Here is a 26725-nt window from a genome sequence, read left to right on the forward strand (position 1 = left end):
CACGCGCGCCTGTACCCCCGCCCGGGAAAAAAAAAAGGTTTTTCCAAAAAAAAAAAAAAAAAAAAAACTAACTGTCGAAATAAAAGATAAAACCTACATTCACCTGAACAAAAGCACACATTCTCCTTTATTTAACAGCTTTCATCAAGTTGTGTGTAACAATGAGTAAAACAGGGGGCAACCTAATCTCTTTTCAGAGATTTATATAATAAACTAAAATGTGTTAACTGTGGTTATCCCAACATTTATGTCAGGTGGAATAAACTTGTCAGCATCTCATCTAAAATAAAATTCGGTCACAGGCAATGAAGCAGGGCATTGGTTTTGGTAATTCTGACAGGAAAAGTACGGCCTGTCAACCCTAATCACCGTCCAGCCATGAGCTAAATGTGAGGTTAACCGGTGTAACCGTTATATTCCAGGCTTCTGTCAGTTTTGAAACCACAACTGCTTTTTCATTGCCTGGATAGACATGGCATAATATATATCTAAGCCGAGGCATGATCGTGTACCCATCGAGTGGGGTAAACTGTACATTTATCCCATCATAACCACATAACCCTGCTTGATCGATGTTTTCTTTTGGGATTTCTCTTCTGAGAACTATTGTAATGCAATTAAGTGAGAAAAAGGGAGAACTGTTAGAATCTATTGTTTGACAATGACAAAGTGTTTTGTGATGACTTTGGTTCAACAACTGGAGGTGAGTCTGTCGTTTTTAATGTGTCATGTGACTTCCTATGGATTCACTTTACATTAGAACAAGACAGGCAAACATCGCAATCATTTTGAGGCTGTATATTTAATATTGCAATTATGCATTATTGATGTTGTCTTAAAGAAACAAACATACCACAGCCAGTATCAAGATGGTCTTTGAAATGAAAATGCAGGAAGGGCTTAGTCAGATTTCTACAAAGAAATGTTCCTGGATAAAAATACGACTGACCTTCACCTCAGAACAATGACAACAAATACCAACATGCAAAACAAAAGGCCAAGCACAAAAAGAAACAGGTGAGGTTTTTTTAAATGGATAACTATTATACAAAACATAGAAGCTAAATAAATGTGGGAATTTGCTGTAGCTCATAAATATATCCACCTTAGAAGTTCTCTACTAGTCACTCCTGGTAAATATTCCTGAAACTACCTTGATGGTTCGGTATCCAAACTAGCTACAGCATGTACAGCGAGCTGTCTCTTACTCAACTATTCATTCCTGTAACCCTAATCTACACTCACCTAAACTGAAAACAAGTTGCACACATTATTGTTATAAATGGTACATTGTGAAAACACGTACACAGGGGCGGCAGGTCAAGAAAATACAGACAGAAATATCCCAGACTGTGGGAGATATTTGGACGCAAGCTGATGCTTTTATGTCTGCAGATCATGTCAAGCGAAATTGTGGGCCCGCATAATGACAGGCCTCACCACTAACCGCAAGGGAGTGAGAGACTCACGACACGTGTGGCAAGCAAAGCTCAGCGTCAACGTCATTGAACAAAACAGGTTTTGTTCCCTGTCTGAATACAGTCAGAGATTTGCTGCCTGAGGTGATTCCAAGCTGTTCTGCTACAGTCTTTTAATTTGATTATACGCAGCCACTGGTTCAGGTGGGTTTAAATGCCCACCTACTCTCAGTAGATGACCAGAGCCACTAAGTAGGAGTCTCACCAGAGAGAAATACAATGCTGCAGAAAAGGTTTGGTTACCACTGCTTTAAGTTATTTTGCAGCCCATATTATCCCTGTACCAAACAATAGCATTGACTTCAAACAGGTTTCTATTTTGGTAAAAGCTTCACTGTTGTTTGTTGAACAAACAGCAAGGCCACTTTTGACCTGAGTGTTCTCTTTGAGCTGTGAGAAAAGTTGCAGCAGGTTCTTGTCATGAACCGATGTTAGCCTGATACCAAAGGGCCACACAGGACGGCCGGGTGACCCGAGAAACAGCAGCATTAGTGGCCTCAGGGAGAAGAAATAAAAAAAGTGGGCTTCTGCCCAAATCGGATGTTTGTGGAGGTCCAGATTGTGAACAAACTGACAGAAGTGTGTGTCTGTATATTGTGTGGGGGTTGGGGGAGTTAAGGGGTTTGAGTGATATTATGTGTACGGCACTCACACACACACACTCTCACACACACACACACACACACACACACACACAGACTTTCAGTGAGGCTCTGTTCAAATAAGCGCTGATGCAGGCAGGGGTGCTGCATAATAAGGGAAGTCGGGTAATGACTCGAGGGCTGGTAGACATTAGGGGATATTAAAAGGGCCATTTTAATCACTCAAGCTGCAAACCGGACCTCTCCACGATGTGGCCAATAGTTGAAATGGATATGTTTCACTTGCACTGATTGAGACTTCTCTGAAAATTGGTCCCAGGCACTTAGCCGCGTTACGAACGGGTTCTTTTCCGAGTTCATCCTGTCGAAGTCGCTGATTTTACATGTTCCGTTTTTGTTGTGCAGATGCTCCCAACAGTGTTTATTCACAAAATAAAGAATGCGCTGTGAACGTTTACAGAACGACATGGCAATTAACGTGTACTGTTATAAAGTGACTTGACACAGTGAAGCGTGTTCCTGCAGGCAGTGTCATAAACAGACATGTTTATAGAGGCAGTAATTTTGTTTGAAGGTTTTTGATTTTTTTCATAGCAATGATACGCCCACTGAAACTATTCATTTAGAACTCTTGGCTGAAAATCTGTGCAAGTGTGACAAATCAATTTTGGTAGAAAAGGCTGGTTCTCGCCAACAACCTTGTGTACATAGTATTAAATGTTGGGGGAAAATTACAGAATTTAAAATAGTGGTTTCCACTTCACATCAGTTCCCTCAAGAGTCCAGAGGGAACTGATGTAGCTATTGCAGCAACTCTTCTTTATTTGTACCACAGTGAGAAAACTCCACTGATTTGCAATAGAGGCATCTATAAAACGGTAAGAGTAAGTTCGGGAATCTCAGATTGAGAAGCAAAGACAAAACCTAGTGTTCCATCGTTGTTATTAAGATCTTTTTTTCAGTAAATGGTGTTTAGAAACAGACTTTCCGGAATGTATTGTCGAATATCTGCGGCCAAACGTGTAAATGTTGATGTCAAGTCTCCGACTCTCACGTCTGCAGAATCATTCAGCAAAGACAGCGTAGTCATGTACAAGGAGACGAACCACACTGTGGGTGGGCCACATTCATCCTGTAAGGCAATTACTGCCCGCATTTAACGGGAACAGATAAGTGGCACTATAGTGAAGAGCAATGAAGGGGAGTAAGAGATGTGCAACTGCAAATAGTAGGTCACAAGAGACGGTAAATTTTTCTGCTGACTCATCCTTCTTCTCTGCAATTCTGAACATCGCTGACATGTAAAAAGGGAATCGATCCACCTCAATATCAAAGTCAAATAAAGCACATTTAGATTAAGAACCAAAAGGCAACACAATCGGGTAAACTGGTAACTCATCTGTAGGTACTAAAGTATTTTATTCATGTATGATAGGCAGAAAAAAAAATGGAGCAGGAGTTTCAAAGACAATGAGGATCAAATATAAAACTTTTAATTAGCAGCAGTCTGATTTAATTTTGACAAAAAAATTAATACCTTCTCAATTTCCAGAGCCTTCTCCTTAATGACTTCCCACCGGTGAGACTTCAAGTCTTCCTCCGGTGTCAGCTTTGGCTCCATGCTGGTCACGGCCACCTCCTCTGACTCCGCCACAGATGCTGGAGTTTGATCCTGGTGGGGCAAAGGTTAAGGGTTAGAACCCAGGTCACCAGGTTTAGCAACTGATTCTGATTTCAAAGTGTTTCAAATAGAGACAACGCTACTCTTTTACGGGTGTCGAGGTCTTGTTTTCGTACACGTCACATTACGCATGCCACATGTCAACAACAAAAGGCACTGAATACTGTACGGCCACCTAATTAGAAGATGTAGGCAAAGATCAAAGGATCAAAGAAATTTGACATTTGTAGATTGTAGAACACATTACATTTGTCTCAAATACCGTGGGGAAAGTTCTTGTAATAAAACAACTTTCAATTACTTGTTATAAAATAGATTAGTGTACATACTGACATGAAAGTAATGTCAAAGTAACCACTCTGAAACACCCAGGTCACGTCCATGTTATTAACTACATTTAGACATCATGGAACCATGTTAATCTGAATAAAAGAACCATAACCTGTTCCCTTTAAGTTCTTTGTTTAAATATAAATACTGGACTCTTTACCTTTGAACATACCGAGCTGTGAGGAGTCTCCTCTGCAGAGGGGCTGAGTACTGACACACTTGGATTTTCTAGAAAAAAGAAAGAAAGAAAAAGACAGGCAAATAATCAATCAGAGTGTAGTTGTTTTAAGAAGAAGTGAGTATAAAAAGATATAACTTTAATAACACACCAGAAAACCACTGCTTCATTTTTATTTATTTGTGCTCTGTGCCCTAAAGTCCCACAGGGGAGAATTCTGGAGGGTTGGTGGTCTGGGACTAACTAAACTGCGTTTTAATAAAACAGAAACCAGCAGGGAACAATTAGATTCTGCTGCGAGACAAAAGAAATAATCAATTACTTATTGAGAAGAATCTAATGCCAAGGCACGGTGTAGCATCTGAACGTTATTAAAAACGTTTACTTCTCATGATGACTACTCACAACAGTGGTCAAAGAGTTGGGCTCTGCTTAAATAACAACCAAAACAGCGACCAATGGCTGGTGTGTTCTGAACTAAACCAATATGATTACTGATTCGATTTATTTATGTTTCCACTTTAGCTAAAGTAATGTATCTTGTCAATTCACAGTCACAAACACATTTGGACAGTATACCAGAGAAAATGATTCTGTAAAACACATATGTCAAAGTCAAGGTCGGGTCAAATCCGGCCTGCGACCTCATTTTATGTGGTCCAAAAAAAAGGAACTACCTACATTTGTACATCTGGCCAAGTGCTGTGCAAACTTATCATATCAGGAATACTAAACATTCTAATATATAGAGCAGTATAGGGAGTAGTCTTTAGAAAAGTATAATGCCAGCCAACCACCAGCATAGCGGTCATGAACATGGCCACAACATAAGGGTGGAGCCTCCGTCACAGAGTGACGCAGATCGGTCAAGTACGATACAAATGACCACAACATTGTTATACACACTGTTTTTTCTTCCAAACCGCCGCAACTGCAGGCAAATATACAACAGCTGTAGGACATCGTCTTTATGACAAATCTGTATCTTTACGAAAGTTCAAAATTAACTTTCATCATCTTAGATGAAAACTTCTTATTTAAAATGATTGGTAGTATTGCTCTCTATATATGTATTTATATATACACATTCACACATTTGCAATTAAGAACTTGGCTCTCTATCTGTCCCTCTTTCTATGCACGAACACATACATACACATATACATATTTATACTTTAAATATACAAATATGTAAATGTACTTATGTACTTATATAAATATAAATACATTTACATATTTGTATATTGCATATTTTATATTTTAATTTTATTGACACCTGGGCAGATCAGGGCAGATCACAGTAAGCTAAGTGATATGTATAGCTAAAAAAAAAAAAACAAATATGTGATGAGATTAAATCTCACCCATCCTTCTGCCTGATACAAATAAGTCAAAATATTCCAATGCAGGCTTTTAAAAAAAATGTACCACAGCTCAGTAACTGTTGACAAATTACATTTCTGAACATGAGTAAAGTCATTAAAGTGTAAAATGAAACAGCTCAAAGTGAATCTGGAAACATTAGGTTGAAACATTTGTTTCTCATGGAATAAAAGGTCAGGTTCTGAACACACAGACTGAGTGGCTCAATAAACCATGGGTATCCTTTTACCCAGCCTCTAAAATGTCTTCTGTTAGTGTAATTAACATCTTTAAGTGTTTCGGCATACCTTGACCCTCTCACACTACAACTTCCAAAACAGATGCTTCACCTGGAAAGGCTTAATTCCTTCACACGTTGTAATTATACACATTGGTGTAGAACGGGAAAATGAGCTTTCTCTTGCTGTCAATATCTGACAGCTGGGAGGAAAAATGTTGGGTGAGATTACAGTTCCACCAGCATCACTATGAGCTAGCACCAAGGCTCTTATGCCCTTTCAGGTTTTGTGTCCAGTCGCAGTCACAAACTCCTTGTAACAGGAGGTCACACAATCTAAAGGGGCAGCAGGTCAAACCGCATGCTGCTACTTTGGTTTGACCTTTTTCCTGCCCCCCTGATGTCCAAGACTGCTTGGTGGAACATCATGTGTGAACTTTAATGTCTACAAAAACAGCTCTTGTATTATCATTTCAGATCCCGGGAATAATCTGTGATTTCACGGGACTGTAAGCTGGACAACTTTATGTCTAAAAGAAGGTGAAAGTTGAAATATAAATTCTAAAACATACAACAATACATGTAGCAGTCATGGTAGCCAAGAACAGAAACTGGAAACTTTGGTTCAGTTTTGTCAGAGTGAATAGGTATTTGAGTTATGTACGTTTCTGTTGTTGGGAAGAGCTCTTCTTCTCATCAGGTGAACCACCCCTGGTGCTGGGATTTGAACCAGAACCTCCAGTTGCAGATGAACGGTCTTCACTTTTTAAAGGGGAACGATCCCGAACAACAGGTGCAGAACTTCTGTAGTCTTTGTCAAGTCTAAAGAAAACAAAAATCAGGAAAACTCAAGTGTTGCAGGTAAAATTAAAACTAAAAAAAAAACATAACATTTCACAAGACAAAGATAAACATGTTTAAAGTTTTTATAATCAATCGAGCAATAAAAGCACAGTATCTAAGGGTAGCCCCTCCTCCATCAGTCATAAGCAAGTAAGTACAGGTGTTGGTGACTGACCTACTTTTTTTGGCCACACTAAACTTTTTCCCCGGAGGACCTGAGCCTTGGCGCTTCCTGGGGAAATTGCGTCCAGGTCTGCGCTTGTTCCTGAAAAACACATGAATAAAAACTACACATCATTTAATGAACATAAATTAGGGCTGTCAAATGATTAATCACAGTGTAGGATGATTAGCCGTGATTAATTAATTGTGGTTGTACTGAAGCTTGATTGATCATTATTGATCTTGACTAAATGTGATTAATACCCAAATGTGAGAAAATCTTTTTTTGTAAATTACAATACGTGATATAAGTGAATGGACGGTTTGATTTATCATTCTGCAAATATGCTAAAATGCATTGAAAATGTAATCAGTTTAATTTCACAAATTAATGCAAACAACCTGTTAATTTTGACAACATTACTTGAAACAAGGTATACATGGTCTGAAAACATATGAAATGTCCAAATGTAATACTTAACAGGCTATGAGGTGATAATATACCCCCACACATCATGCAGTATGCTCAGGGCGATTAAAATGCTCCAACTTCTCATTATCACGAGTTACTCATATCCAGTAAATAACAAATCTGCCCGCTCCACCAACACCAACTTCACACACTCTTCTGCATTCATCCTAAACTACTGCACATTTTCATTTAATACTGGTTTAGGAAGCAGGAGATTAGCTTTTTGTGACTGTTTGCATATGGAAAGGGTAAGAAGAAAAAAAAAGAATCCATGACGGAGAATTGCCAACACACAGGAAATGGATCAATTTGTGGAAAAGAAGCAATTTTACTGTTTGGAAAAAGCAGCATTTGGCTGACAGTTTGACCAATTTGGTTTTATGTCATTAGGTTCCCATCTTTAACTGCAGGCACAGCCATGATTAGACTTCATTTGGAATTAAAGTAACAACACAATCCCACGACATAATGAATAAGTTGTCTGCAGACATTTTTAAATGTGATAGTGAGTTTTCCTACTGTTTAACTTTTTATGTTTCTCTGTGCTCAGAGAACAACTCATGTCTGAACCATAACGTTGAGGTTCGCAGGTATAAATGACCCACAGACACCTGGTTGTCACGACCTCTGGCTGAACTCGGGGTAAATCTCAAACAAAGAGCAGGTCTAATAAGGCCTGCGTATTTTATGACTCAGCATGCTGTGTTTGAAGTGGCCAAGACTCAGCCTGCCATTTGCCAAACACTGAACACTGAAATGCCCTCCATGCAGCACAAAGCTAACTCAACATCACAATACTGATGCTGAAAAAGTACAATATTTAAATGAACAAAAAGTAAATGGGAAATAATAAATAAATAAATTTGCTGTTTTATACAGAGCATTCAGAATTTTTAAACATAGGGTTTTCTAACATTTTGTCAATAAAGGCAATTATAACATTGCTTCTTTTTAACGGTACAAATGAACGTGTGTGACTGTCCAGCTTGGAAGTGAATGTCAGTTTAAAAATGTGTTTTCTGATCTGGGGTCAAATCTCCAACATGGATGGTGGAGAGACTCAAGTGAGTGTCACAAAAACTGTGTTGATGCACAACTGCAATTGAAAACTATACACCAAGGCCTCACAGTGATTCATGGACCACATATACTCTGGTGTATTTTCTGGGAAATGGGATGAGATGTGAGCCGATCCCATGTTTTTTGTCAGGAAATGAAGCAGAGAAATGTTTTTTTTAGCTCAGCCTACTGGATATTTAACCAAACCAAGAAATGAAGAACACTAATTAAATCAAAAACATTTGAGCTTGTGCAGATTGAGGAAAAAAAAGAAAATACTACTGGTGTAAAATATAGGCCTTAATTTACAGGAGTACTTAAAATGTGCTGCACATTATTTTAAATATTTCCATTAAACTTTTAGCATTAAAATTATGCCAATTACCTATACAGAGAGTATAACTGTAATATATTGTTTTTATTTATGTTTCCCAATAATATTAAATAAAGACCAAATGAAATGAAGGTGTGTAGTCTGTGCGTATCTGAAAATCTTGTAACGTAATACAGTTCAATGCAGACCGTGCAAAAAGAATATGCAACACAGAACTCTGCCCCCATCTACAGGCCAGTTTCATGCTCTACACAGAAGCTTGCTTACATGTAACTTCAAATTCCATAACAAATAAATCTAAAAACTTACCAGGAGAAAAAAAAATCAATTGATATTAAAACTATTTCTACACATTTTTAGGAACCTTCATCAATACCATAATAAACGCAACCAAAGACATACATTTCAAAACAAAAAATACACAGATGAGTTAAAACATCCTTAAACCTAAGTTAAAATATACATTTTGTCAAATCTGACCTCAATATCTGTTAAAATCAATTAAAAACATGCAATGAGACCAGTTCTAACTAACGGACCACAGTTAGACTACAGTACAATTTCCCAGTACAGATCATTGGCACAGAGAATACAAACAAATCGTGCAAACAACACACACTCTTCAGACATTAATACAGCAGCAAGTTAGACAGAAGAACTAAAACACATTTGTGAATTAAAACACAATAATGATTATGTCCCCTGGTGGACAAATGGACTATATTAAGATTTGAAAATAGAAGAATAAAAAAAGTACCTTGATTCTATTTGATACCTCAGATCATCTCTTTTGTAATGGTCCTCCTGATAATAGAATCACATATACAGCAATTTAGCTTCAAAAAGACATTTATAAAAAATGAATACAAATAAATACATTTAATGGCACACATAGGTTAGTGATGCACTTTGCCACATCATTTCTCAACACTTGTATTGGTTAAAATATTTAAACATCAAAAATGTTGTTGTTAGTCATGTAACTTTCAGCAATCATTTTATAAGCTGCAAGAGAAATGTGTAAGTGTAACGACAATCTTTACTTACATTTGATGGAGTAGAAGAACTGAAAAAGTTGCCATAACTGGGATCGTCATCAAAGTAATTGGACTCATAGCAGCCTTCACTGTAAAAGTTGTGAGAGCCATGTTGGTTTCGAGGTGGACCATACCACTGTTGATCTTGGAAGTGCTCATTACAGCCTGTGCCATGCACAGGCATGTTATGTCTCCTATCGACAATATTAACCACTCGGTGAAAAGTCACCTGGAAAACACATTAATACATTAGCTCCACAGTTAAGTAACATAGATCAAGCATGACAATGCACAGTCAACTTTATAAAAAACATTCTTAAACCACAATTCAAAAGCCAAAAGAAAAAGAAGAAAAAAGCACAATTATTTTCTGAGATACAATGATGTAAATGATATTGATCACACTGGCCAAAAAAAACAACCAAACAGATTATACCGAAATGTGCAGTTTATTTAGAAAAGGGTAATTTCATTTAAACAGATCAGGAGTTTGTAGAAGTAAATCAGACAGTAAAGACACAAATATCTAATTGAGACTTTACTGGCCATACAGTGCTGAAGGGCCAGATTTGAGTTATGTGTACACGTGGTGTGACATTAATTGTATCACAGTTTGTCAGAGTTTTTCACTCACCTCTCTTGTATCCCCTGCTGTAAAGTGCTTCTCATAACCCTCTCTAATCGACTGTCGGCCTTGTCGATATGCCACTACAAGAAAAACGCGTTTTGTCAAAACATGTTGTGGATCAGTATCTGTTGTTTTGGACAGGACGAGGCATATTAAGTAAAACTCCGAAACACATCACATACGCACCTGTTAAAGTAGCACGTAGTGTTTTCATGAGAAATACATACAAGTACAGATCAGTTTCTACACAACAGATACTGATTTATTCGCGGTATAACATGTAAAATATCAAACTTAAGTATTTTGATCCAAAGGGTTTCAAAGTCGCGTAATGACATGGTTGTGAAAACATGAAACAATGTCTTTTTTTAACTTACTGACAAGGAGTAGAGCTTGGGTCCTGGTTGGAACGCTATTATGTATTAAACGTGGATAATAAATCTGTAAATAGAAGGAAAACTGTGTTTAGAAGTGCAATTTTTAGATATTTTGTATAAGCTTAAACAATTCACCATAATTTTAGAATGCGTGAAATGTAACTCATGTCAAACAAATGTACAAATAGCTCGAATATTGTGTTAGCCTGGTTAGCATCGCAAATATATAAAAAAAAAATTTAAAAAAAACACAAGACATTCAAAAATTGTCCAACTCACAAAATAATGCTGATAGAGCTTCCCCAATTCTACATTACACCAAGCTACATTCGCATATTCACTCTTCAATAAAGAGGCGATGCTAAGAGTATTTGTTTGTTTCTACTACTTCCTCTTCCTAGTTTACTTCTTCGCCACCAGTGTAATGACGCAACACTGCCACCCCCTGTTCTGCAGATGTACAGCAGAGTACTGGGCGTCTTACTGTCTTCTGTATTCTATGAGCTTTTGGTTTTCCTCCGTATGTTTAAGGATGGCCTTTTAGTTGAAATAAATTATATTTCGGTTTGTTTAGTAGTAATTGAAGACAATAATTAAACTCAATACTGACTCCACATCACACTGTATTTTTGAGCGGTAGCGGATTTCTACGACAAATTGAATACAAAGTACTTGATGTAGATAAAAAAAACTAAATTCTAGGGTAATACCAATAATTTTAGCTGAATGTACAGCATTTGTATGTTGTAATCATAACCAAAATTGTTAGAATAAAAACTTTTCGCCCGAATCCATAAAATATTTATAACATTTAACAAGATCAAACAATGTTACATGTTCGTCATTTAATTTAACCACATTTTACTACAATTGTAAACGGGTTTGTTTATTATATTCCCTTTAGCCTAATGGCACACATTTTCAATAACGTTATTGTGCAATTTTCTCAACGCGTCTGTTACATCTGTTTTATCACTGGCCTCTGTGATTACAACGGCAGTGATTGGCCGGACGCCGGTCACGTGGCCAGCCCTGGAGTTTCCAGCGTCACAGCTGTGTGTGGCAGCTAAATGCGTTTGTTCACCTGTAACGCTGAAACATTTCAGGTCTGCTGAGCCAAATGGGAGACAAGAAGAGTCCCACAAGGTAAAAGTGTGACTGGTTTCTTCAACTACAAATTTTACTAAGCCTATTGTAAACACAAGCACACTCACGCAGACACAAAGCTCGGTGAATGAATGGTTTAGTTTTGTTCATGGCGGCTGCCTGCTGTTAAACACAGGGCAACTGTCTGTGTAATCTGAAGAAGCTTCGCACACAGTAACTCTCAGCTCCGAACAGTTCACTTATTTGACGCCTATTTGTGTTTCGCTATTCCACGGCTTCTCCGTATTTATTGCGGTCGGTGAAACCGTCGTTGATAATAATGTATTTTTTGTTTGTTTGTGAATTTCTTCGAAGGCCAAAGCGACAACCCAAGCCATCCTCTGACGATGGTTACTGGGACTGTAGCGTATGCACGTTCAAGAACAGCGCAGAGGCGTTCAAGTGTATGATGTGCGACGTGAGGAAGGGAACGTCAACAAGGTACGAAACAATGCATAACACTATCCATTAACAAGCAATCAATCATCATCACCACAACTACACAATTAAACTTAAACCTCATTAATGTGATGAACTTGCACGACATGTTTCGGACAAGTCCGTAGTACAAAGTTAACTGCAACTTTGTGAACGCAGTACACTAGACAGAAGGTTCCCTGAATTATTGTGAGAACGATTGGCTGATTTTATAGATACTGTACACAGTAGTAACCAACGAAATAAGCCAATAAACTTTTTTTTTCTTTCATTGATCTTTCATTAATCTTTTCAAAACAAAACCAAAACAATATAGTTTCTTTTTAACTCTAATGAAACAGATATATCTTTAATTAATTGATCAATAAAATGGCTAATGCTTATTTTTGTCTCTTTCAGAAAACCACGACCTGTTTCTCAGCTGGTTGCACAGCAAGTAAACCAGCAGTTTGCACTGCCCACACACCTAAAAAAGGAAAAGAAAGAAAAATCTGAAAAAGACAAGAGTGATAAGGATTCAACACTAAAAAAGAAAAGCCATAAAAAGATCAGGTAATTAATTCATGTCCAAAAAATAATGGAACATTACTCAAGTGTTTTTCTTTCACAATTAACCTGTAAATGTGTAAAATATCTACCATGCAAGAATTCATTTTTGCGATTTTCTTTTTCTTTTTTTTCTTTTTTTCCCCCAGGCCCAGGTTAAAAAACATTGACCGCAGCAGCGCCCAGCATCTAGAGGTCACTGTTGGAGATTTGACTGTAATTATCACAGACTTTAAGGAGAAAGCAAACCCCACATCTTCTTTAACAAGTGCTGCTTCAGTAGACCATCACAGTCAAAGTGGATCAAGCTCGGATAACACAGAACAAGGAGTCTCCAGGTGCTCATCACCCCTTGGAGAAGGCTCTACAGTAAATGGAGAGACTCACTGACCTTCACACTCTGCAGTCTGCAGTACACCCCTGCACTTTGAATACCTACAACCAGAAATTGTACTTGTTGTCCACATCTAACATAACTGCATTTCAGGGAAAGGGAAAGGTTTTCCATTGCTGCTGAACTGTGGTATTAAAAAAGGAAAGAATTTCAACTTTAGGATATCTTTGTTTTTCCCACTTTTTGCACTTAATCTCTTATTTGCTGTTTACCATCAGTCATGATATTTATAACAGACTCATTAAGAGCCATCATCTGTCCATCATTTGAGCAAAAACACCTGATATTTTCTGCTTCGGTAACTTAGAGCATGGTTCAATCTATAGATGTTTTTGTAAATTCATGTTTAGGTGGGTTTAGTTAAATGTTTTCAAATAATGCACCCACTTTGTAAATCAGATTTTGTGTGTACTTCCAGGAAATCCAGAGTTTGCATATTATACTGTTGTATGTTGAATTTGTCAACAACATTTTTTCACACTGTGACTTTTATGTGACCTTAAATGAAGAAACAATGTTATTAAGACTGTGTCTTGAATTTGCATCCTTTTAACACTGTTTCGTGATTTCATGATTCCATCACTACACGCCTGTTAAAAGGGGGAGAGCACACTGTTTATATTAAAGTTGTAATTAAATGTAACCAATAACATTCACTTCATCGGTACTACAACTCATCTTTTCTCAAACCAAATTAGCTACAACTAAAATATAATTGGAATTAAATAAGACAAGGCAGGTGGGAAATAACACTGATGTGTAATTTAACTTTCTTTCTCCAAAAAGAATATATGTTTTGAAACATTAATGTAAATGTGTAAACTTAAAGATGTTGATATAATGGGAGCTCCTTAACAACAATCATTTGTGCTGCACACAAAACCATAACTAAAACATACCAAATGTATGTTTCCAAACCTTAACCTCACTCCAATCAGACTAATGATTTTCCTAACTAAAATATTTTGAACATTTGTCGTCTCGCGCATCGGAGAACTGCTAAATGTCTCCATAAGGGTAATGTGTCCCAGTATTGAGTATTGTCCCAAAATGTCCCCACAAGTTTTGCTTTATCTGGATCACACATACAGTGTTTGGACTGGGTGGGACAGACGACTGTCAACTCTTAACTCCAGACTTGCTGGGTGAGTGTGATGGGCGTTGGTGTTTCTACAAACTTCTGTTCTAATCAACAACCATGGTTCGGTAGCGCACAAGATAAGACTCGCAACACAAAATGCGATGCTTTCTTCACGCATTTCTCCTCAGCGCAGTGTTTACCTTCTGCTCGTTGTTGTACGTCTTCAGTAAACTCGTCTCTACCTTCGAGGACGGGGAGGTGAAGGAATGGGGAGTGAGTTGGCAGGGGAACCGCCACAGGAGCAGTCATGACACGGGGCACTTACTCAGGAAAGGTCCGGGACCGTCAGGCCTCAGATACCGGAAAGATGAGCCTGACAGGTAGCTTAGCCTGCTATTTTGTTCCGTTTTTTGCAAAAACGTCTTTTTACTAACCGCTAACAGTTATTTCTCACTTGTAGTGAAGAAATTACAGCTCCTGCTAACGCTTCTATTCAAACGTGTGTTGTTTGTTTACTAATGCTTTATCTCTGTGTAGTTAAACTAATATAGTGTAATAACGCAGTGAACACAAGCTGAATACATATAATTTAACTAAAGTGTAGAAAGCAGTTAATATTGTATTACTAACCTTCCGTTACTTACTCAAGGTATTTTAAAATTATCGTTAATTTTAAAATAGTTGCCTTGATATTAGCCTGCATTTGCTAAATTATAGTATTCGTCGACATAACTTACATGTATACTCGTTAGCTTTGTGGATTTAAGGAGGGATCTTAAATTGAACCACTAACCCTGAAGCTGCAGCTCACCAGTCTAATCCCTTAGCATGGAATGTCTAGTGTGAATAAAGAGGTCAATTATTTAACTCTGAGATTCGAATAGCTCACGTTTTCATTCTGACAGGTGTAAATCACTGTCAGTTTCTTACTGGAATCCATATTGGAGACTGCCTGCTGATGTATGTGGAGTGAACTGCTTTGTGGAATCTTCCTTTAGGTATGACTGATTTTGTGCATCTTTCTATAAGATTTCGGTGATTTTTGTTAATCCTTGCTTTCCAATTTTAAAGATTTTTTTGATAATCGCCATGTGATTTTTAAAATTTTTTTTTCAAGCCCAAAATATCTGTTTTTACTGCTAGAATTAATTTGACTCTATACGAACTCTATCACAAAAACGCTATTTTAACAATTGCAAACCACAAGAACAAGATAATCAATTGTCATTTGGTTATATAGGACATTGTTGTTAAAAGAACAGTCTATAAATATTAACATACAATGCTCAGGACTTAAGGTAAATGTTTGCATTCTAACATTCGTATCCAAACATTTAGTTCCACCTTCTTTTCCCACAGGCGGTGCTTTAAATTTCAGATTGGTTTACCAGTTTATTTAGTCCAAATACAAATTATTATACACTTTATCTGTAAGTTGCATGACTCCTACTTAATTTAGTGGAATCTAGGATGGCGGATATGAAAAATATACATCTGTGACCTATTGTCACATTGTAAGTTTAATCACAGGCGGCTATCATAGGCTGATCGTGGTTCTCATAAGAAGATAAAATGATTCTTTACTGATTGTCAACCATATAATACGTTTTGAGAAAAATGTATATAGTAAAATAGGTAGTGCTTCTCATTATCTGTTTGATTTCACTTACTTGATAACTACTGTAATTCTATCTTATGTGCTGACATTTAGTGCCCATTTCAACTAAAGATGCTTATTCTCTCTGCCCTACTGGCTATATCCTCAGCCAATCAGAGTGCTTGTTACATTCCATAATCACTGTCAGTCAACTATCCGATTTAGGCATGTTGTTTTTTCTGAAAACCTTCAAATATGACTTGGACAACTATGCTGTGAGGTGATATAAATGATATGTAACCATCGGCTCATATTCTCCTCACATACAATACTACAATATTTGTGCATTCACCTACAGCTGAATCTGTAGGTACACTTGATCTTTCATCAAAGAGAAATTAAAACAAAAGTCTGGAGTAATTAAATAACCTTCACAACTATGTCTTGACTCACAGAGAGAGGTCAGGATCAGAAGTCAAGAAACTAAATGATGAGACTAGTCACCTGGCTGTGGTGGCCTGTGGCCCCAGGCTGGAGGAGACTCTCATCATGGTCAAGTCTGCTGTTCTCTTCAGCAAAAAGCCTCTGCACATTTACATCTTTGCTGAGGACGATCTTCATGACAGCTTCAAAACAGCTGTAAGTCTTCTCTGTCTGTCCTTTACACGGGCATCAGCACCAGAATGTTCACTTCTTATATTCCTAAAGCAGGTGTCAGATTATGATGTTGTTGGTATAGCATCTGCTATTGTTCTGTTACACAGCTGGACTCCTGGCCTGCCACAGTTAGGACAAAATTCAAGTTTAAAATACATGCCATTACCTATCCTGAGGAGAATGCCAGTGAGTGGAAGAAACTCTTCAAACCCTGTGCTTCACAGAGGCTCTTTCTGCCAGTAAGTGTAGAGTCGTATTTTTTACTTGGTACATGTGTAACGATTATATGCCCACCTCCACCACCACGTTGACAGTTTTTCTATCTTTGATTTCAGCTCATCCTAAAAGAAGTGGATTCTTTGCTCTATGTGGACACTGATATCCTTTTCCTGCGGCCAGTAGAGGACATTTGGGCTCTGCTTTCACAGTTCACTCCAGACCAGCTGGCTGCCATGGCCCCAGAGCACGAGGAGCCACGCATTGGATGGTACAATCGATTTGCCCGCCACCCTTATTACGGCATAACGGGCATCAATTCAGGGGTGATGCTCATGAACATGACTCGCCTCAGGGAGAAATTCTTTAAGGTAAAACCATAGAGATTTTATTTATTTCAATTATCCTAAATTAGGGCTGTAACAGTACATGTATTTGTAGTAAACCGTTAGTATGAATACACACGTACTGGGTAAATGACATGACTGTGATTTTTAATGAGTCAAAAATCAAATCAACAAGTAATTGAACTAATATAGACAGAATTTTACGTGAACGAATTTGTAATATTGTGGAGTATTTGAGTGTGAATGGAAAAAATCAAGCAGTAGCTGTGCCACCAACATTGGCCTCATGAGGTCACTCTTGTAATTTCTTTGCTAGGCCTCAATTCCAGCGCAGTTATTTGAGTAAAAATGGCATGTTCTCTGAAATGAAGTGTGATGAAACACAATTTAATAAACAGAATTATAAAATGGTGCTGTACATGATGAAAACATGTGTGGACGCTGTCTGATTATATAAATTTTCTTTTTTTCTCTCAGAATGACATGACAACAGCCGTACTAAAGTGGGAGGAAATTCTGATGCCTCTTCTCCAGAAGTACAAACTCAACATCACCTGGGGGGACCAGGACCTCCTTAACATCATCTTTCACCATAATCCAGGTTTCTGCAGCCTCGCACATAATAGTATTTTGAGACAAGATGATGATTTTTGGAAACATTTCAGTTTTTTTCTTGGACCAGGTCACTTATTTATAATGACTCTTTCCATGCCTCTCTCTGTGTTACAGAGAGCCTGTATGTGTTTCCCTGTCAGTGGAACTATCGCCCAGACCACTGCATGTATGGCAGCAACTGTCATCAGGCTGAGGAGGAAGGTGTCTTCATTCTCCATGGAAACCGGGGAGTGTACCATAATGACAAGCAGCCAGCATTTCGGGCTGTCTACGAAGCCATCCAGAAGGTAGAGAGAGCCTCAAAGTGACATTATTCTGTGCTTCATCACTTCCCCCGCAGTCAAACAAAAATAAAAAAAATGACATATTTCCTGAAGGGCTCTTGTTTGTTAACAAAAGCCAAGTATTGCACACATTCCCAAGTTTGGCAAATTTATTCTTCCAAAAACAATCATTTTAAAGAAATTCCAGACACCAGCAGTAGAAAGCGTGGGACCAATGTTTATTCTATTTTTAAAGGCAGAACTTCTGATCTTACCGGGGCTTCCATTTACTAGTGGTTCAATCAATAACCTGTTAAACATTTCTGTCATTCTGTCATACGCGTGAAATGAACTGAGCTGTTTCATCAGTGTCATAAGATTACCATTAATCACATCAGGGAACATTGTTTTTAATAAACTCAGATACAATGTACGCCGACATGATAACAAAGGGTTTGGAAAGAGATGTGAGAAGTCCCACTAAATTACTGCCATCTTGAGCAAAACTACAGTATATACTTTATAATACATGTCAGTATTATAATGTTTAAAAGCTTGATTAACCTAATTCATTGAGTAGTAAACATCGATGGCATGACATTGTGACAAAAAAAAATCCCCAATTAGTCAACTGTGTTATCACCTGCCTAACATTAATTCATCTTTAACGCAGCATCTCTTTGCTCAGTAACTCACATCATCAGTGAGGAGCCAGGTCAGCTGTACAGTGCTGTTGGGCCAGAGGTACATATTTCATCCGCCCCTGTTTACATCATCACACTGGTCAACATGGAGGCGGGGGGAAAGGGTGGAGGGGCAGGGGAAGCATCATTAGCTGGTCTCCATCCATTACTGCCACAGGGCTAGCCTGGCCACTATCACTACAGGCAATGTTCTCAGCCATTAAGTAAACGAGCTGGCTTCATTATGGGGCACTCGCCGCTTCATGCCTCCATCAGTCTCTCCGACAGCACAAAAACACACACAGCAGCACATACAGTGTACATACAGCCTGCTCTACCTGGTTTTAGGAGTTTGAGGAATGCAGCGGGTTCTTTGTTATTATGAAACATGCCCTGTGCTAAGTGGATGGATGCACACTCTGTGGCTTTGTGTTACCATTAGCTTATTAGACTTCAGGTCTGTGTAACAGAGGAGAATTTAATCCTTTTGTATTCCGAAGCTATGCTTTGTTGAAGCTTTTATCAACCCTTCCGGTTGCTCCTCAGGCCCCCTCCCACTCTGTTCCCACTACGTCCTGGGAGGATAGCACCCCGAAGCCTGGAGCAGGCAATTCTGAAAGAAACTCATTTCCATCCCACCAAGAGCTCCTTAGTCAGCCTGGCTCCCATTGCAGGCTCTCTCAGCCAGCAGAGGAGCTTGCAATAAAGGGCACTACCATTACCCAGCCAGCCCACAGAAGTGTTGTAAAAATTTTTAGTGCTGATGCTAGTTTGAGACATGATGGCTGTGTGGACAATGCACCAGCAGCATCCACATAAAAATCGATAGGAGGCTGTTAATGGTGTTTTATTGCCGACTGCAGTGAATGAGTGATAATAAAGAAAGTCTGCCACCAGTAACCTGATGTCCGGAGAAATTATAGTCTATTCAAACACTGTATGATGACGTTTTTATCCTTATTTGATGGTGTGACAAAAGACAGAATTCTGATTTTCTGAAAACTTTTGAAATTAACACTTCTTAAATCTTGAAGTTCTTTTTTTCATGTCAGTTTCCCTGATTATTGAAATGCATTTATGATGCAAATTTATGATTCATTTCATTTATGTTTTTTTTTTGACAGCTCCAATCAGAAATCTAATTCTTTCATTTTTTTCCCATCGCAGTACAATTTTGGTGAAGACCTGGAGACCGCGCTGCTGGATTCTCTAGAAGCCTCTCTGCAGACCACCACAGACACCTACTGTGGAAGAAGCAGCCACCTTTTTACCAAGAGATTAAAACAGAGTGCCATTTCTGTTCAGTAGGACGCTGCACTGAGGTTTTTTTTAATGAATCTGTGGATGATAAAACACTCCTGTGGAAATTATCTTTTAGTTATCATGGTGGTAAACATCTGTCCATCATACTAGTAGAAAAATTCTCCACAACTAAGAAAGTTTGCTTTATTCCAGACAATCGGTGGTAGTATTTATTACTCGTTATATACTGTGATTCATTACATTTGTAGACGAGACATTATGACACAAAGATGAAACACTTAAAACCTGGTGTTTTTATATGTAAAAAAGTGTTTCTTGGGTTTTTTTGACCCCAAGATTTTTATATAATTTTATGTTGTTTGGTTGTCTGTGCTTTACATCACAGAGGGAGGTTGATATTTTCTGGTACTACTCGGGATGCCCTTCATTTTTTAAATGCTGTTATGATGATGATTAATGATGTTTATTACCTCCAACTCTGAGTACATATAATGATCAGTATTTATTAAATATTAATGTCTGGTACTGGAAGCACTTTGATGTTTGACATTGTATTGTATTGTTGGTACCAGTGATCTGCTTTAATATTGGGACTGACCTGAGTGCATACAGCATTCTGACCACAGCTCCTCAGATTTTACACCTACAGTAACACAACACAGTAGCGGATGTGCACACAGTCACATTTTTCTTATTCTCTGCTCTTGTCTGAACTTGTGTGCCATTTGGATTCCGGTCTTGTGATATTTCTGTGACATTTTCATTTTATCTGTTCCTGTGAAACACTGTCAGATGTTTGTCTCATCTTACACTCAGGGGTTTATTGAATTTCAGCACAAATAAAATGTGACTCTACATTAAACCAGTCTCATTAAAATTCATTTTATTCTAAACAGATTATAATATATACATATAGGTTGTTTTAAAGAATTTCTGAAATGGAGTTTTTTAAGTGTTCTTAAAAATGTATTTCCCCAGTGCCAATCAAGTAAACCTAACTCAGCAATTCATAGTTTGCTCATCCTTTTTAATTTATCAATATCTCAGCTGCACAAGATTGTTTTTTTATAACTTGTTACTGGTCACATTTTGGTGTATTCAGCTGTTACACCTTAGATTTTGGAAGAAACAATTTGCATAAAGCTAAACGGGTTACATAACAGATATAAAGTTGTTAAATTCTTGCAAAAGTTTTCATGGCCAAAGAACTTTGTGTATATGAAATACAAAAATTTCCTAATGTACGGGGAGAAAAATGTATCAAAATCATGTTTCACGGTCAAAGAGATCCATGTGGTACAAAACAAAACTTCCTCAACCTCGGAGCAGACAGTCACCAGAGCCCTGCACTCCTTCTCCAATTCTGTTAATGGAGCACTTTTAAAAAGAAGAACAACAATCAGCTTTATTTGTCATTGTACTTTATACCCATGCTTGGGGAGCAGTTTTTAGGAGCACCAAGGGAACTCTGGGTGCTTGCCCAACCACCACAACCAGCCAGGTCAGGATTCAAACCTGCAAACCTCTGATAACTAAACCTGATCCTCTAAGGCCACAAGCATCCTGAAAGCCTAGCACTTGGTCAGACCAGACAAAACGAAAACATTTTGTAAATGTTTTAAGAAGGAAAAGGAGAGCTATATAAACACAAGGAACGCCAATCTTGTGAGCGGTGATAGAACTTTGAAGTATGAAATATGAAGTTTACTTTTAAAAGTAAACACACAGACAACAGAAACACCAGACCTGGTGTTGTTATTTGTAACACAACAGCTGCCCAAAGTCAAATGTATAATAGGCTGGTCTACAAAAGTCCAGCAGAAAATCTCTGTAGTGACCTGAGGTCCATGTCAAAAGACCATTAAATGAAAACCTTGGAACACTTTAGACTTGCTTGAAAACCTATTTAGCAGAGTTTGAGTTTTAATCCAGAGTAAACTACTTTAGACATCCTTTTTCTCATATCTGTTTGTTATGAAATTCGTGTTCGTGTTTACGTCTCTGTCTTGAAAATGTTCCAAAAAAAAAATAATTACACAAGGATTTTTCATTAGCATCTAACTAAAGGCCTGAATCATTAATAGAAAATTAGTTACATGAGGGGAGTTATTTAAATCTCTTTAAATAATAAACACACTAAAGAAATAAACATGAGGAAAAAATCCAACTTCTTTCCTACTGTGGCCTTGAGATCAAAGTGAGCAGTGTGTGAGCTCTGAAAACTGAGGGACATGCAACACATAAGGCATGCATTACAGCTGCTGTCTGCTGTAGAATTATACAGAAAACCAAGAGAGTAAATGGTGTGATCAGATTTACTGCTGAAGACCTGAGGAGGAGCCGTTTCTCAGGTGGACTACTGTAGGCGATCGGTGAACGCTACACTCTTTATCAATCAATAATTAAACCTCAGATTTATATCTGCCCGTTCTCTTGACTCAGTCATCTCTGAGAAATGTTCCGAGACTCCTAAACGAATATCGGAACAGGTAAATGTAAATATTTGAGTTGTAATGTTAACTGTAGATAAAACATCACTGTATGATGGATTCGTGTTTGCTACGTAATTGCAAAGCATTAAATTCCCTTGAAATGACAACATCACAAGACTGAGTTAGAAAAAAAAAAACAACACAAGCCTGGTCCTTAAAGGCACCAGAGAGCCAAAAATATAGATACTTTTTTTTTAAAGAAATCAATGTGTGGGTATGAAGACTTCAGAAAATGTTAGATGTTCTGAAAGGGGAGCTGATGTGTCTGGGTCAGTAGCCTGTGGCTTTTCATTTCACAGGCAGATTGACAGACGTGCCTGGAATGGACAATGGACCTCCACGATGAATTTCAAATGGTCTGNTATATATATATATATATATAAAACAGCTCGTCTTGCCAAGGAATTGCAGGGAGTTTGGAAAACATTGTTAATATTTTAAGAACATAAACTGGTCAGTGTTATGATGTAAAAAAAGAGAGAAAACTCAGTCTCAGTCTATTTGGTTGACATTTTAATGTTTGGTTTCTCTAAATGACACCCTAGGGTTTCAGTCAACCCAAATTCAAGACTGTTCCAAGCTTCCGGATTCAGAGTTCAAAGATCCCAGATGACCTGAATAAATAAAATAACGACCTTTGCCACCCAAACAATGCCAGAGCTGCAAACAAGGTGCTAATGAAGAAACTATTTGGTCCACATGTCACACACACGTCAGAACCTGTGCCCCATTCACTATTGCAGAGAAACCAATTTGTTCTAATGAGACCCCCAACAAATGATGGTTTAATAAGTTTCTACAAAGAAGTGACCTGGTGAGTTGCCATCTATTCACTGAATCGGTGAACTGAGAACTGAGTATTGCTCGTATTGTAACACATAAGAGTATCGTGTGGCTCAATCAATCTGATTCGGGTATGAGTACTAGTATTTGAATGAAATGTTGGCCTGCTACTGATACCAGTATTGGTATCTCAATGATAACTCAAACTAGGGGTGCATTTTTTTCCCCTGCTCAAATACTTGCTACTCAGTTGCAGCTCAAAAATATCCAGTCAATCATGTTTCAAAGTTTTGCTTGATTATGAACTCAGAAAGTATACAGAGCGTGAGTACATACAACTTAAACATACTCCCGAGTCAAAATATGTTTAACCTTTCAGGGGGAAAGGCTAATGTTGTTATTGTCTGGTTGTACTCCGCATGTACTCTCAAAGTACCACGGTAATTGAGCTCTCTTGTTCCATCAGTCCAGCAGGAACTGCCAATGGATTATTCATGTTATTGCTTGCACCACTTGGCCACTGTGATGCTCTGCAGCGATTTACAACCCAGAAATAAACAGTTGGAGGTAAATGGCCCAACACGGAGTTAAAAGGTCAACAAAAAAAAAGGTCATGGGTTTTTAGGTAGTGAAGGAATCCTCCGAGTACGTTACACTGAAATCAGAATAAAGCTCTCATCAACACTGATGGCATCCCATTATTCATTACAGCGACACCTTCGTGAGAATGACATCTTCCCTAATATATGCATACAATCATTCACACCATTGAAGAAGAAATGAGGAGAATGTTGAGTAGATGATGCTAGTTAACCATACCAGTGGTCCACAACCTTTTTTGTTCCAAGGACTGGTCAGCCAGTATCACCCGTTACCCGTGACCTATTATTTCAACATATTGCCAGATTATCTTTAATTAAAAAAACAGATTTTTTTTAATGAAGTACATTAGTGAAAATTAAGTACATTTTTTGTCCGACTGCAGCCCGGTACCAAATGACCTATGGACTGGTACTGGTCCGCGGACTGGGGTTTGGGTACCCCTGATCTATACAGTCTTCCATTTACAACAGGCCCTTCAAGGGGAATTGTATTGCTGATGTGGTCCCCGGTGAAAATTAGTTTGACACCCCCAATCTAGGACAGAAAATCAGAAGAGTCCGACTTGTGCTTGGGAGATAACGAAAAGTTCCCAGAAAAACAACACAAACGAAAGAAAGTGAACACAGCACAATCCAATATTTGGCGTAAACAAAGTCGTCTTCTCCGTATAACTCTGCTCATCAAGTCCGTTCCAAATATAAAGTCAAACCAGAGTGGATGAAAACAACATAAGTGCTTCATCCCAACTAAACAGTGTAAATTAATCATCCTTTTCATCATTCCATTGTAAAAATTTTGATCAATAATACATTTGCCCACCCAGCTGAGACTTGGTGCAATCGTGCTGATATGTCAAGGTTTAAAACAATTAATGTAATTTAGTGGGAGACATTAGTTATGCATGGATCTTTCAGTATCATGCTGAGAGGTGGATTTGTCGCTGTAAGAAAAAGTGCGTGAGAAATATGCAGAGGAAAATATAATGAAATTGCTATTTCAGTTCCCAGTAAGATGTGGATAACGTCTTGTCAAGTAATGAAGTTCAATTTAGCCAATTTATGTGGCGACAGGTGGAAATAGTCAGGATGCTGACTGTGCTTTTTTCATTTGGTAAAAGGTCTCAGTTATTGATAGACCCCACTGTAATTTAAGATATTTCTTAATTCCTCATATGTTACGGACAGATTCAGAGGTGACAGCACTGCTCGTGTCTCTGAGGCTACATACGCCAATACACTCACAAGGAGACCTACAAGTACAGCACATACATACTGAGGTTTGACAGATATAATATCCCATATATACACACACGTCTCCTTTTTTCCACGTTAGCCTGCTGAAACGTGCAAAGTGAGGCCAAGATGGATGGAACAAAATTTGTATTTGGCCGTAAAGCAAAAGAAATGGATGAATTATAAACTTGAGGAATGACGACACAAGATAAAATGTCAAGGATTCACTAAATTATCACAATCCATTTTGTTCAAGACATGAATGTCATGGCAATCAATTCTGTACTTGTTCATACAACTGGAGAAATTAGCAGGACGTGGTCCCTGGAGAACATGAATGTTTTACAGATTATAATAAAGTCATTTGTTATGTGCTCAGTCTGAACCAGGATCAGAATGTTAGTGGAGGCTCGGGGGCAAAAACACCATTATAATACCCCAGGTCTGAAGCACTGGACAGTACCAACATTTGAACACCACCAGCACAACCTGCGGACACTGACAGCGGTCACAAGACCAAGGTATCATTTCCACTTATTAAAACTCAACTACTGAACAGCTATAACACTGGTAATATTGACACAACACACAGACAATGACTAATACTGAAGAACCAATCAGAATGGTTTGTCTATCAGACCCAATATGTGCTTGAAATACTTGTGTATTCGTCTGGGTTTAAAATGCCCAGTTTTAAAAGCTTTTATATTTACCACAAACAAGATAGTGAGGCAGCTTTTATGGATACATAACATTGAAGCAGCCAAAAATAAGAAGGTCATTACCCAGTGCCACTCTTACATTGACTTTTTATGCCCCGAATGAAAGAAATGTAATACTCTGGGTATTACCACTCATAAAAGAAGTTATCAATCACTTCCTCTGACCCCCCCCCCTTCCTCCCACCCCCCGATAAAGTGTCTCATTGATGAACTACATCCCAGAGCCTGAGGACTGAAGGGATATTGGTGGAAATCAATTCCATGCCAAGTATTGTTAGCGAAGAACACGCCCCATGATTCAATACCCCGTGCTCTCTTGATTGCCTCGTAGACGCCACTGACAAGCAGCATTAATGGAGTGAGAGTGTGATTCACAGTAACTGACAGACTGACTGCCTGGACGGCTACCAACGTCCGCTTTCATGCCCAGGCATAGCAGAAGCAGTTGTAAATTGTCCCCGACTTGGACAAACGCCAGGAATGTGTTTGAGTTTTAATTATGATGTGTGAGTATATCGGTGCGAGCAAATGTTGGCCAGTAGGAGACGGTTGGAGACATCGGAGGTTATGTTTACGTTAAGTGTTAAAAGCCTTTAACCCAGACGGAGTAAATTTGCTAAAAAACCTGGTCGAAGTTGCTCTTTACGAATGTTTTTTCACACCTCGATGTGTCAGTCTCTTCTCAGAGTCATGATCATTCTCTTCCTTCCTTCCTAGCATTTCCTAATGAGTTTATCAGTCCTAGACCACTGTACACAGGCTTCTGTATTGACTGTTGGGGCAGCTCAGTCTGGGTGTCGAGCCTTTAATTGTTTTCACCAGATTCTGACAGCAGATGGCACATGATGAATTTGCCAGAAATTGGG

At 38.3% G+C, this 26725-nt stretch overlaps 3 protein-coding genes across 5 annotated transcripts in view; 2 read left to right on the forward strand and 1 right to left on the reverse strand.

Moving 5' to 3' along the window:
* LOC103380117 (periphilin-1-like) overlaps nucleotides 1-11221 on the reverse strand; it is a 12932-nt gene extending 1711 nt beyond the window's left edge. The window contains exons 1-9 of one of the 2 annotated variants that reach the window (XM_017033089.2): nucleotides 11061-11221; nucleotides 10782-10845; nucleotides 10411-10484; nucleotides 9787-10005; nucleotides 9497-9543; nucleotides 6888-6977; nucleotides 6534-6691; nucleotides 4264-4319; nucleotides 3618-3752 (exon numbers count right to left, since the gene is read on the reverse strand). In XM_017033089.2, the coding sequence (XP_016888578.1) occupies nucleotides 3618-3752; nucleotides 4264-4319; nucleotides 6534-6691; nucleotides 6888-6977; nucleotides 9497-9543; nucleotides 9787-10005; nucleotides 10411-10484; nucleotide 10782 (780 nt within the window). In that variant the 5' untranslated portion in view covers nucleotides 10783-10845; nucleotides 11061-11221. Of the gene's footprint in view, nucleotides 1-3617; nucleotides 3753-4251; nucleotides 4320-6533; nucleotides 6692-6887; nucleotides 6978-9496; nucleotides 9544-9786; nucleotides 10006-10410; nucleotides 10485-10781; nucleotides 10846-11060 lie in introns of both variants that reach the window. The other variant, XM_017033088.2, reaches the window with a different exon arrangement.
* Nucleotides 11222-11767: 546 nt separating this feature from the next.
* LOC103380118 (YY1-associated factor 2-like) lies at nucleotides 11768-13960 on the forward strand. Its single transcript, XM_008311936.3, has 4 exons — nucleotides 11768-11927; nucleotides 12243-12368; nucleotides 12765-12917; nucleotides 13061-13960. Exons 1-4 carry the CDS (start codon nucleotides 11902-11904, stop codon nucleotides 13299-13301), a joined length of 546 nt encoding a protein of 181 aa, XP_008310158.1. The 5' UTR covers nucleotides 11768-11901; the 3' UTR covers nucleotides 13302-13960.
* A 457-nt stretch (nucleotides 13961-14417) lies between these two features.
* LOC103380119 (glucoside xylosyltransferase 1-like) lies at nucleotides 14418-20889 on the forward strand. Of its 2 annotated transcripts, XM_017033087.2 has the most exons (8): nucleotides 14418-14766; nucleotides 15292-15384; nucleotides 16439-16622; nucleotides 16748-16879; nucleotides 16976-17227; nucleotides 17681-17804; nucleotides 17933-18105; nucleotides 19932-20889. In XM_017033087.2, exons 1-8 carry the CDS (start codon nucleotides 14543-14545, stop codon nucleotides 20070-20072), a joined length of 1323 nt encoding a protein of 440 aa, XP_016888576.1. In that variant the 5' UTR covers nucleotides 14418-14542; the 3' UTR covers nucleotides 20073-20889. The 2 variants fall into 2 exon arrangements, with proteins under 2 accessions (XP_016888576.1, XP_008310159.1); XM_008311937.2 differs by lacking the exon at nucleotides 15292-15384 and having other exon boundaries at nucleotides 14419-14766.
* The last annotated feature ends 5836 nt before the right edge of the window (nucleotides 20890-26725 follow it).

This window comes from Cynoglossus semilaevis, chromosome 6 (genome assembly GCF_000523025.1).
Source record: "Cynoglossus semilaevis isolate Cse_v1.0 chromosome 6, Cse_v1.0, whole genome shotgun sequence".
NCBI lineage: Eukaryota > Metazoa > Chordata > Actinopteri > Pleuronectiformes > Cynoglossidae > Cynoglossus > Cynoglossus semilaevis.